The 12,688-nt window shown below is 38.4% G+C and overlaps 1 protein-coding gene and 1 pseudogene across 1 annotated transcript; both read right to left on the bottom strand.

Moving 5' to 3' along the window:
• LOC129927857 (dynein axonemal heavy chain 6-like) overlaps positions 1 to 7,826 on the bottom strand; it is a 49,451-nt pseudogene extending 41,625 nt beyond the window's left edge.
• A 1,892-nt stretch (positions 7,827 to 9,718) lies between these two features.
• On the bottom strand, positions 9,719 to 12,517 carry LOC129927856 (dynein axonemal heavy chain 6-like). Its single transcript, XM_056039401.1, has 4 exons — positions 12,416 to 12,517; positions 11,335 to 11,496; positions 10,064 to 10,201; positions 9,719 to 9,724 (listed from the first exon to the last, which is right to left on the bottom strand). The coding sequence occupies exons 1-4, from the start codon at positions 12,515 to 12,517 to the stop codon at positions 9,719 to 9,721; spliced, it is 408 nt and encodes a 135-aa protein (XP_055895376.1).
• Between the last annotated feature and the right edge of the window lie 171 nt (positions 12,518 to 12,688).

Genomic DNA, 12,688 nt, shown 5'->3' with positions numbered 1-12,688 from the left:
CAAAGCGGGGGAGGTGTCCCTTAAGCCCCATAAGCGCCAGGTCACGTAGAATGCCATGTTTCCAGGTTGTGTCATAGGCCTTTTCTATATCGAAGAATACAGCTACTAGATGTTCTTCTGAGTAATGCATTTCTAATATAAGCTTCCAGCCTTACCAGGTGGTCAGTTGTTGTTCGCCCCTGCCGGAATCCGCACTGGTAGTTTGAGATCACTTTATTCCTTTCCAGGTACCAGACCAGCCTACTGTTAATCATTCTTTCCATGGTTTTGCAGATGCAGCTTGTTAGTGCTATTGGTCAATAGTTAGCTGGGTCAGAGCCGTCTCTTCCCGGTTTAGGTATCGGTATAACTGTGGCTTTCCTCCAGCTGTTTGGGAAAGCGCCTGTTTGCCACACACAGTTATAGACCCCTAGTAGGACTGCCAATGAGGGTTCGGGAAGGTGCTTGAGGAACTGGTAATGGATTTCGTCTTCTCCAGGCGCTGTGTCATGTGACTTGTCCAGCGATTCCCTCAGTTCCTCAAGCGAGAACGGTTTGTTGTAGTCTTCATTGTTCTCTGACCTGAAATCAATGGGGTGTCTTTCCTCCCTGGTTTTGACTTTTTGGAACTCTGGCGTGTAGTGTGCAGTGGATGATTTTTCTGCTATTGAGGATGCAAGGCAGTCAGCTATTTCTCTGGGGGACGTGACAGTTCGTCCTTGGTTTTTCAAATGCCCTATTGCATTTGATTCTTTCCCTTTAATTCGCCTTACTGCCTTCCAAACCGCTCTAGCAGAAGTTTTGGCATCCAGACTGCCGACAAAACTTCTCCAGGAATTCCTTTTGGCTGACCGTATGGTTTGTCTAGCCTTTGCTCTAGCTATCCTGAATAGTTTTAGGTTTTCCTGGGAAGGATTCTTTATAAATGCAGCCAGTCGTTTTTTCCTATCACTAATAGCACTTTTGCAAGCTGTATCAAACCATGGTTTGCTAGGCCGTTTTGGATTTGCAGAGGTTAGGGGTACAACTTTCCTGGCTATACTTAGTAGCTTGCTAGCAAAGGTATCAGCTGGGTTCTGTTCATGGAGGATATTTTCTGTGATATCCTCAGAGCATCTTTTTTGGAATTGTTCCCAATCGGCCTTATTCAGTTTCCACCGCTGACGTTGTCCCAATGAAGGGAGATTGTTAGTAATGATGATTGGGAAGTGATCACTTCCCCGTAGATCATTGCTAACTGACCATTTAAAATCGTCCAGAAGTCCGGGGACGCATACGGTGAGGTCAATGCATGTGAATGATCCAGTTCCTGGGTGCAAGTAGGTCGGTGATGCATCATTAAGTATGCATAAATCATGTTGGAGGAAGATATCCTCCAGCATACGACCTCTTGTGTCGGTATTGTTGGATCCCCACATGGTGTTATGGGCATTGAAATCCCCAAGGATTAAATAAGGCCGGGGGAGTTGTTTCAATAGGTCCTCCATGTCTGTTCGGTTTAATGGAGCGCCTGGTGGTAGATACAGGCTGCAGCAAGTGATAACCTTGTGAAGGGTTATCCTAGCTGCTACGGCCTGTAGTGTGGTCTGTAGTTCTACCCTCTCATGGGGGATGCTATCCTTCACAAGGATACAGACTCCACCTGATGCTCTCTCTGCATCCTCAACATTCTTGGTGTAAGCACGGTAGCTTCGGAAGCTGATGCAATCTTTCAGAAATGTTTCCTGTAAGCAGACAGCTACAGGAGTCTCAGAGTCCATCAGTAGCTGCATTTCCTCGTAATTGGCCTTGAGGCCTCTACAATTCCACTGTACAATTCTGGAATCCATGGCTTATTCTAGATGACCTACTTGGAGCTATTTGGCCTTGGGAGGCCCCCGGAGGGGTTTCCCTTTATTCCAGTGACCTTGGTATTTTTATTCTTGGGTTTGGATGGAGAGGAGGACAACCCCCTTTTGGGGGAAGTCTTTCTCTCTGGAGAGGGGAGATCCCTCTGGTTAGAGCGGAAGTTATTTCCTCCTCTCTCACCTCGGGCATCCTCTCCGCTTTGATTTCTCCCCTTAGGGAGTTGGTCAACCTCTAACTCGGTAGAGGTTGGGGTGTCTGGCTGGGTTCTCTGAGGAGAACCTGTGTCAGACATGATGTCTCCGGGTTCTCCCGGAGTATTGGTTTTGACATGCTGCTCAGTCTCCATGCTCTCATCAGCGAGCACAGAGAACCTGTTCTTTAGCATGACAACAGGGCTTTCTTGTTTCTTCAGAGGTGTGTTCTTTGGCGGTGTTTTCTTCTGAGTTGGGGGAGGAGGAGGGGGTGGTGGGGTCAATGTGTCAGTCTGTGTGGCTATGGATCTTCCTTTCTTAGCAACAGCCTGGGCGTAGGTCTTTGTCAAGCCGAATTGGCCCTTGGGTAGGGCCAGTACAGCCGATTTCGCCTGGCTAAAGGTACATCCGTTTCTTGCCTTGTACTCCTGCACAGCAACCTCCTGTTTCCACACAGGGCAGTCCTTGGAGTAGGCTGAGTGGCCAGCTTGACAGTTTGGGCATTTGAACTGAGCTGTGCAGCCCTTGTCCTCATGACCCTCTCCAGCACATCTGGCACACACAGTGTTCCTCTTGCAGACTGCCGCGCCGTGTCCATAACCCTGGCACTTGAAGCACCTCATGGGGTTAGGTATGTAGGGCCTCACTGGAACTCGTAGGTATCCTGCCTTCACATACTCTGGCGGTGTCCTAGTTCCGAATGTGAGGATAATAGTGGCGGTTTTGACCTCCTCACCCTCCCTGCGCCTGGTAATGCGCCGGGCATGGGTGACTCCTTCAATGCCCTCCACTATTTCCTTCTCGGAACATTCCAGTAGGTCCCTAGAGCTGATTACACCTCTGCTGGTGTTCAGACTCTTGTGTGGCATGACTTCCACTTGGAGATCACAGAGTCTTCTGCATCTTAAAAGCCCATCAGAGTGTGTCTTGCTGTCTACTTCTACAAGGAGTTCCATTGTTTTGTGTAGCTTAGACACACTCTTGGGCTCTCCCACTACTGACTTGAGTCCCTTATAGATAATAAAAGGGCTCAACTTGGTCAGGCTTTTTCCCTCCTCTGTGCATCTAACCACCAGAAATGATGGCCAGGTGGCACAGCTTTTTGGGACCTCCTCTTTTTTATCGTCGATTCGGCGTTTCTTGCCCAGACATAGGTCTGGGGCAAGTAGTTTTGTGTGTGTTTTTTTGTCCATATATATTTTGGTTTATTCGGCACCTGTGCTCCCCACCCGCCATCGAGTCCAACAAGGGGACGGGCCATTCGGATGTCCAGAATGAGCCCGCCAGGGCTACACAGGTGCTATACTCAGTCAGCTGCTACATCGGACATGTGTCCGATACAGCAGCTCCCTGATTGACCCTCCAGCCACCGCCCTCCAGCATAGGTCGACGACCTATGCTGGTAGCTCGGCATGACCAGCCGGTTGACCCAGAGCGGGCCATCTGGGTCTCAGGTCTAGGGGAACTTGGAGCCAAAGTATTGTGTTGTTGTGGTTTATCCTCAGATAGCCACCACTCAAACACCAGGATCTCTTTATCCCCCCTTACCCGTCGCAGTCCACGGCAAACGGACTGGTCTAGGACGTAGTGAGAATTTAAAGTTAAGGAGACAGTGTGATGATCAATGAAGGCAGACTTAGGAAAAGAGGAGGCAGACACAATGATAGTAAAGAAGTAGGGCACTTTTGAGCTCCAAAAGTGATAAGGAAAGAGGAGCGCAGTTTAACGTCATGTCTCAGGACGCTATGATAAATGAAAAACTGCCATGGAATCCCCATATTGATTAAACTAACAAAAAATCAAACAAAGCATTAAGCATAACTAAAATGTTTGTTAGGCCAATAATAGAATATGCATCCTCTGTTTGGGACCCCTCAACTCAAGAAAACATTAAGAAACTGGAACAGACACAAAATAGATCAGTGAGATTCATAACAAATGAATATTCACATTTGACTAGAGTAACACCTTTAGTAAAATCACTAAATTTAGAAAGCCTTCAGGATAGAAGATTCAAAAGTAAGGTAGCAATTATACATAAAACATTGAACCAGAATCTTCAAATACAAAAACTAAATCTAATAAAATACTCAGAAAGACACAAAGATAATGAAATTGACATTCATGACTGTGAAATGCTATTTATTATTGCACCTCATGGCATGAAGTCGTGTATGGCAGCTTTATGAGATTGAAGACAAGGAGATTATGGTCATCAGTAAAGAACATTCTTACAAAAATTTTTTTTTATCAAAGTGGGCAACTCTCAAGATACCCAACCTTTTCATGCCATGTGTGCGGCTTGTTTTTCAAAATGAAGATAATCTTCCATAGCAGTCTTTGAGTTAAAAGAAAATGAGATCCTTGTTCAATGACAGAGAAGGAACAACTACCTTGTCATGTAATGACACTTTGTGAAAGACAGAAGATACAAAAGTCAAGTAATAATAATACATAGTTCAAGGAAAACCAAGAAAATAATATACAAAACCATAATAAGACCAGCAGCAATGCATGGAAGTGAGACCTGGACACAGACTAAGAAATCTGAACATTTACTTAATACTTGGGAACAAAAATTCTTAGGAAAATCTATGGTGCCATACAGGATGAAACAGGGTGGATGACACGCACTAACCATGAGATATATCAATTGTATGAAGACCCACCAATAGTGACCAAAATAAAAAGAAAAGACTACGTTGGGCAGGTCACCTTGAAAGAATGTCAGATAACAGAGGAGCGAAAATTGTATACAGGCAAAAAACAAAAGGCAGGCGACCCTAAGGCAGACCCCGAATGCGATGGATTGATGATGTGGAAGCAGATTTGCAACAATTTGGGGTTAGAGCGTGGAGACGAAAGGCCCAGGAGAGATCTGAATGGAAGGATGTGTTGAAGTAGGCCAGAGCTGTAGCGCCACTGGGATGGGATGGAATAATAATACATAAAACACTCAACCATAACTTAAAAATACAAAAGCACAACCTAATGAAATACTCCAAAAGACACAAAGATAAAGTAACAAGTAACATTTCTTATTCCATCTGGTAGGACAATTGGTACAAGTGTTTCTTCCCTATTGCTATTGCAGCAAGGAACATGTTGCCTGAATCATCCAGGACAATCAAGACTTAGGTGAATTTAAGTCTGTTATTAACTTACATGACTAGATTAACAAATGTATATGCTTAATCTATAACTCTCTTCTGTTTAGAAAGAGTGTCTGTAATTTATAAAAAATGTTTTACTTTCTCTGCAACTTCCAACGCAGGTAGCGCCTCGTTCAAGTCTCGCTGAGCATCATCTGCTATAGCCTGAGTTTCTTCAGCAGTTGTTTTCCCTTTGGCTTCATCGATAGCCACCTGTTTCTGAACCTGATTGATAAATTGAAAGAAAATGTTACCCATACATATTAAATATTTCATATTGATTAGAGGTTTGAAACAATACACAGCAGCAATTTCTGAGCCTAATCAGAACAAAGTAATAGATAGATCAAAAGCAGCCTAGAATCTCATTAGTGCATTGAAATACTGATGGAGGTCTTATGTTCTTAAATGTTGACTGGTTTCTACATCAGATATTAACTTTAATAATTACTCAACTTTTAATTGTTATTATCAGTGAATTTTATTACACTGCAATTGTTCAGGGAACAATACCAGGAAAAAGAAGAAAAGGCAAAGAAAGTGAATGGAAGACAACATCAAAGAGTGGACAAGCCCGTCACTGGAAGAGTTTCTACTTAAGGCAAAAGACAAAGGAAAATGGTCTACAGATCATGTGTAGTGTCCCAACAGTTGAACAGGCTAAGGGATAAGTCAAGGTGATGTTTTCATGGTCTAGAGGTGCTGACTTTTCAGGTATTTGAAACAAGAACAGTAATTTTAATAGCCCTTGAATTTCAATATAATATACAAAAAAGCAGAGATTTGTTTTCTTCTTATTTCCTACAAATCAAACAATAAATAGTCCCAAACAAAGTCATAGGGCTTCAGACCTCAACTATAATTTATCTACATAATAGTGTCACCCCTTTTATATCTATTAATTGAATCAGGTACATTTGCATTTTGTTGTGTTAGGGACTATTCAGCCATAGCTTGTCCTTTCTTTTTTTAAATACTAATTGCCAAAAACAGCCCTTAGTTCATCAAATCTTAAAATGTATCATTAAAAAGTACAATTAGTAAACGATAACCTATGTACAATTTTATTTTCTTAGCCACCACATTTAAAAATACTATATTACTACTAAAAATCAGTAAGTTTAAAGTACAAATTATATTTTGATCCTAGCAATGGAATTGAGATGCTCCAGAAGGATCCTAGGCATCACATTCAAAGACCGCATCACAAACCAAGAAATCAGAGACAGGGTTACTGTAGCGATCGGAGCCCATGACGACCTGCTAACTATTGTGAAAAAACGAAAACCTTTGGCCACATTACAAGATCTACAGGGCTCGCAAAGACCTTCCTTCAGGGAACAGTGCCAGGGTAAAGAAGAAGAGGCAGACAGAAAAAGCGATGGGAGGACAACATTAAAGAATGGACAGGCCTGCCATTGAGAGAGGTTCTAATCAAGGCAAAAAAAGGGAGGAATGGAGAAAGACGGTCGACAAATCTTGCTTGGTGCCCCAACTGTCCAACAGACTAAGGGATAAGGTAAAGGTATATTTTGACATGATTGTTTCTTTAAAGTAAACTTTATGAACATTCTGAGTTCTTTATTCAAGTTTTGTAATCCTATTTGAAATATAGTGATAATATAAAGTTCATTTCTGTCTCTCTTTGAACATATATACATATATTTTTTTTTCTAAAGCTAAATAAGAATTTGACAGCAATCATCCTATACTTTCTTAATAATTACCAATACTATCATACCCCTGATGATCATTTATTTAATTCCATCATTCAATGAAACTTGAACTCATACAACATTACTTGTCCCAACTTCAAAAATTAAATAGTTAAGAATGATGAATGCACAAAAATAATGCATTATGTTATAAATAGAAACGTCCTATTGTCCAAATGTCAACTTACAACATTAGCTTTCTCTTGATCTATTTTAAGTCTTTCCATCAAGGCAGCAGTGTCAGCAGACTTCTGTTTAAGTTCAGGCTCTAAAGCAACAAGTTCTTTCTTCATATTGTCAACCAAATTATTGGTTGAAAACAGTTTGGAAAGTCCATTAGCTACTCTCTCACGAGCAGTCTTAATATTACTACAAGAAAAATATGCATCAGAAGCATAATAAATAAACCAACATGAGTAAAGTTATTAACATTTTCTACAGCCTAAACTAATATGTTAGTATTCTTTTGTTGATCCTGATTTGTGCTTGCATTATAAGATGTCTGTGTGACAAATATATTACTCTTATTATGACTAAAGATAATCCTAGCTTTAAAATATGTCTATAAAACTAATTGATGTCTGTGGACACTTATAATGACACCATTTGAACTATCACTTTTTAATACAACTGCACTATAATAATAGTAAGGCTTTTCTTTGAGTCCAAAGATTAATGAGGAGTACAAAATTTTTCATGGCTTCACAGTCTCAACTGTGACCTGCAACTGCACTATAGAACTAGTAGCACTTAATTAGGATAAGCATTAAGAATTAGCCACCAGCAATATATATCAGTGCATCCAGAACCAAGGAGATGAACCATTTAGTGACAGTCATAACTTAGATAGAAAGATCAAACTTCAGTTATATCCAGATTTAGCTCACTATGTTTACAGCCATCAGCTCTACTACAACTTAGCTATTTTTAACTAACCTCATTTGACAAATCTAATAACTTATTCTAAACTAGGGGTGCACCGGATAGTACTTTTTGATATCCGGCCGGGGCCGGATATGACCGGAAAGTAAAATTTGATATTCGGCCGGGGCCGGATACCTAAGTGTCTTGTTAATAGCTTGTGTTGCTGAACATTTTACAAAACTGTTAAATAACATACCTATATTGGTTGGTTTTATTTTTTTTTTTGCCTTTTATATACTTTATTGTTTTAAACTCTGTTACTGATTGATTTATTCAAGCTTAACAGTATTTCTAAAAATATGTATAGCATGAGTGTGTCTGTGTGTATGTACGATACCACCAACTGTAAAGGATGTGTGTAGGAAGGTCAATGTAAATAATGTTAGTATATATTTAACTAATTACTAATGTAAATCTCTCATAAGTAAAGTGCAATCTGCCTTGTATAGTGGTCGGATGTATGTGTTCATGCATTTCAGAGAAACAACCTGGTCAGATATACCTAGTGAGTCTACACATGTAGTCCTAGAGTAGTGTGTATAGTTGTTTGTGTTAACCATCAAGCATTGTTTTTTCCTTGAGCATACGCACGCAATAGAGTTGGGTGTCAGTCAAAAAAGATAACACATTGGCATGGTCAGTCAAGCATGTAGATAAATTATACCCGTCCACTAGTTAGAGGTCAAGGGTTTGTTTTTTTTACGCTCCAGCATATTGTTTCTTTGTTTGCTAGATCTAACTGCGGTACTATTATTCAATTTATTTTATGCGATTTAAAAATTTACTGTAAGGTTTTCCGTTATTTATTAAGTCAAAAGAATTAAATAATGAAATTAGCTTTCTTTCTTTGTTTTATTTTATTGTGCAAAGAACGTACGTAAGAAACATTAAATGCAAAGATCGTATGTTTGAAACATCTTTCTTAATTAATGCTTATTAATTATTTTATTCGTGGTTTCAGTAACTGTTACAATAGGGAACGATAGTAGGCCTATGAATGTCAGGTGTGTAAAAGTCGTCCTAACCTGATACAGGATGGCTGCCTGGTCTTGCGGTTTGTGCGCTGGACTGTCGTTCGGATTTAGCGACCGTCGAGGGTTCAAACCCTGCCCGCTCCCATCTCCCGTCGTCCTGCGGGAGGTTTGGACTAGGAAGTAAACTATCTTCAACTCTGAAGGAACATCCGAAACATGTAAAACATTTTACAAACATTTTTACACAGTGGCTAAGTACGCATCTTAAGTAAAAAAAAAAAATAATAACAAGGAGTTAATTGACTGTCACAAATTATTAAGAATATTGTTATCAAATCAAGACACTTCACTGCAGGAGTAATATTCAAGTTAACACGTTAGAAAAATTCTTTAACGTTAATATTTATTGACAGTGTAATATCCTTTGTTAGCAAATTAAATAGGTGTATTTTTTACTATCCGGTTTACTATCCGGTAGTAATATCCGACCGGAGCCGAATAGCACCGGATAGTAAAATATGCCGGATATTCGGCAGAAGCCGGAGCCGGAGGGACTATCCGGTGCACCCCTATTCTAAACCAATAATATATAGTCATGTCAAAGTCAAGCAAAAGAACATTACTTTAAGGATAAAAAAAATAGAGAAAGATTAAAGGGCTGAGAAGAGTCTCACTGAAAAGGATAGATTTGTGCAATGGTCAAAAAGGAAGAGCAAGATTTAGTACAATCCAAGATAAATTTGTTTTTTTTACATTTATAACATCCCAAAATGTGAAATAAGTCTGACTTTATTTCATAAAAATATTTATAAGGAAGAACAAACAAAACATGTAGTCCTTGAGTTTTACGCCAAAAACAAACAACAAAAAAACATGTATGTCTTGAGTTTCATGCCGAAGTATAATCTAATAAACGTAAACTTTCATCTGGGTCGTTAGACCTAATAAAAACACAAGAAATCTTCATTCAGAAACCTAGAATTCAAGTATTTACTTTCATGCACAATGTTCAATATGAAAATATTATTTTCTCATTAGATTCTTTTGCAAATAATTATTTTTGTTTTTATAACAGTTTATCCTATATTATGATAACCATATTAAAGTAATTACATTTTGATAAAAGTCACTTTATCTTGATTAGTCATTATTTTATTTATTTTCAGGCTACACTTTTTAATCGACACTTTCATTGGTGGTAAGACATGCTTCATATTTGCTGCTTTAGCTTCATGCCTATGTTACTTTTGAATCCTGCCTTAGCTACTTTTGAATCCTACCTTAGCTACTTTGGCATTTCTGATAGTAATAAGTTGTTGAGCAATAACAGATAAAACTTCAATATTGATTCGGTTGAACTCATCAAAACAGCACCAGGCCCCTGACTGTGCTAGTCCAGAGAAGAATTCTCCCATCATCTGGAAGAATACAATGGAAATTGAAACTATCAGTTATGTTAAAATAACATAAAATTTTAACATCTAATAATTGCTCAATAAAAATGTAATTAACATTAATATAGCTGAAGGAGTCAAACCATAGAATAATTATTATCATCACTGATAGATCTCTGTCCTAAGATGACTATGGCTATCACATAGAGCCTTCCTTGTTGGGGCTATAGAGCCCTATTTTTGATAGGCATTTTCCCATTCATTCTGGTAGTTCCAGTCTTTTCCATTTAGCTTGTTTGGTCAGCTGAGATAATTGCAAGATCATTGCTGCTACATGGCTGTTTATAGAGTGTCTCTCTACCACTTCTCTACACATGGTGAAGTCTAGATCTATGTCCATGTCTTCCCAAGCATTTATATGCTCTTCTATTCATATGATTCGATGCATTCTGAAAGCTTCATTTGTAAATGATGATCACACATTTATCATCAAGATAGTAAAGCAACTATTTTCTATTTAAAAATATTGATCACCACAAAGGTTGTTTTTTTTTTTCCTTTTGATCACATCCACTTGGCAGAGGTGGGGGCTTGTTTCACATACATTGACCATGTTTTGTACTCAGAATGCATGTATTGTAGACTTGCATCTTTTTGGGGTGAGTTTTAGTTTTATCAGACTTGTGAGCCTAGTCTAATGAAAATGGAAGCAGTCTTCCCTTCCAATAGCATATTATGGATTACATGAAGTTTAGAACACTAGAGCATCGCCAATAGAAACACACAAAAAAAAAAAAAAAAAAAAAAAAAATATAAATCAAGAGAGGATTAATTTATTTCTGGTATAGAATCTTAAAATATATTGTGTTAATATAATTATCTAAGTCACTGAGCCTTGTGGAGTCTTATGTCATTCAGTTCTGTAGTGTTTATGTCACCCAGTCTCATCAGTCACAACATGTCTATATGTAAGCCATTAGCCATGGTTTTTTTCAATGAAAGTAAGCCTCTCTATACCATTTAGCTATGGTTTGTCTGCCCCTCAGCCATGGTGTCTCTTTTAAGTCAATGAACAATTTGAACTAAATATTCAATTTTCACTAATTCAAATAAAGTCTTTATAAAAGAAACATAATTATATTTAAGGTCCTAATCACCTTATAATCCAAGCTGTCTGAACAATTAAACACTACACACCATATAGCCAAAGCTTTAGCCAAATCTTTAGTTGTTTCAGTCTTTCCAGTACCAGCTGGACCTGCAGATGCTCCACCTAGATCAAGTTGTAGGGCTCCCATAAGGCAGAGATAGCATCTGTCCTATGAATGAGCAATGTGGCATGTATAGAAAACTAAAGATAAAGATGGTTGCTGTTTTAATGCATAAACCAGAAAGATGAAACTTATCCTTCTAGGAGGAAGAAAGAATTTTGTCAATGTCTCTATGATTGTGCTTTGATTGACTATTTGTCAAAAAGTAACATCTGGCATCACTTACAGACTTTGAGCTCCCATTCTACTAGATTACTAACGAATAAGCTACTAATATGTTCATCATCAAATCTTCAGGCTAGTACTGAGAATTGACAATTCAAAAGTAGGGATCTACACAAAAGTGGTAGCTGTATTTTTTAAAACTAAAAGCATTGCTATTAAGTTTATTTCAAACTAAAGAATTTATTAGCAATTAATTCTGTTGTGTTCAGTAAATTTGTTAAACGTGTTTGCCCAGTTAATAATCATTGATGAAATGGATATGTCAACTTAGTTATTCAATTATTTTATCTTTTTAATTCAATAGAAATATCCACTTGAATCCTAAAATAGTCAGCTAGGCATGTTCTGAAAATTAGTCAGGTCATGTCATATTATTCAAATGTTTTATCCTGACATTAATTCAAATGTTTTATCCTATCAATTGATCAAACAAATATGCCTGTCACTTGGAAAAATATAAATAGTCCAACGATTTGATTTGATTTTTGATTTGAGGTACATCGGCACAATTTAGGCCATGTCGTGCCTGCAGTCCCTTAAGGACTACTCTCTCTCTCTGAACAACAAGGGCCAGATTCTATACAGTCATATCATTAAAATCAAGGTCTATTCACAGTTAAAATAGTAAAGGTAGTAAAAATTTAAATATTTGGTAAAAATCTAATGTAAACAGTGCATGTTCATAAATCAGATCTTCGTAGATAGCCCCACTTCCCGAATAAAGCCATATCAATAAACTTACAGTCAGAGGTGTAATCACTAATCTAGGACAGGCTCCAAGGTACTCATAGCCATAGGTGTAGACAGCTATTGACATGCAGACAACACAGTTGTCCACTTCCATATTCCAATAATATCTGAGTTGTTTTTGCCATTCAAAACTTAAAAGTTCTGATACCTGTTAACACAAGTTTTGTTGTTTCTTCATTTAACAAACAAATGAAAGAATCCCAATGAGATTGAAATGGAATAAGACGAAGACTGAATTCGCAAAGACTTAGTAGATCAAAAGAAA

The sequence above is a fragment of the Biomphalaria glabrata genome, chromosome 8 (assembly GCF_947242115.1).
Source record: "Biomphalaria glabrata chromosome 8, xgBioGlab47.1, whole genome shotgun sequence".
In the NCBI taxonomy this organism is placed as follows: domain Eukaryota; kingdom Metazoa; phylum Mollusca; class Gastropoda; family Planorbidae; genus Biomphalaria; species Biomphalaria glabrata.
This window is presented reverse-complemented; position numbering and strand designations above follow the sequence as displayed.

Excerpts from the sequence above, each read along its gene's own strand:
- LOC129927856 (XM_056039401.1), bottom strand. The coding sequence starts at position 12,517 with ATGGAAGTGGACAACTGTGTTGTCTGCATGTCAATAGCTGTCTACACC. Across the intron at positions 11,497-12,415 it reads TAGTGATTACACCTCTGACT|GACAGATGCTATCTCTGCCT; the intron begins GTAAGTTTATTG and ends GCTCATTCATAG. Across the intron at positions 10,202-11,334 it reads CAGACAGCTTGGATTATAAG|ATGATGGGAGAATTCTTCTC; the intron begins GTGATTAGGACC and ends GTATTCTTCCAG.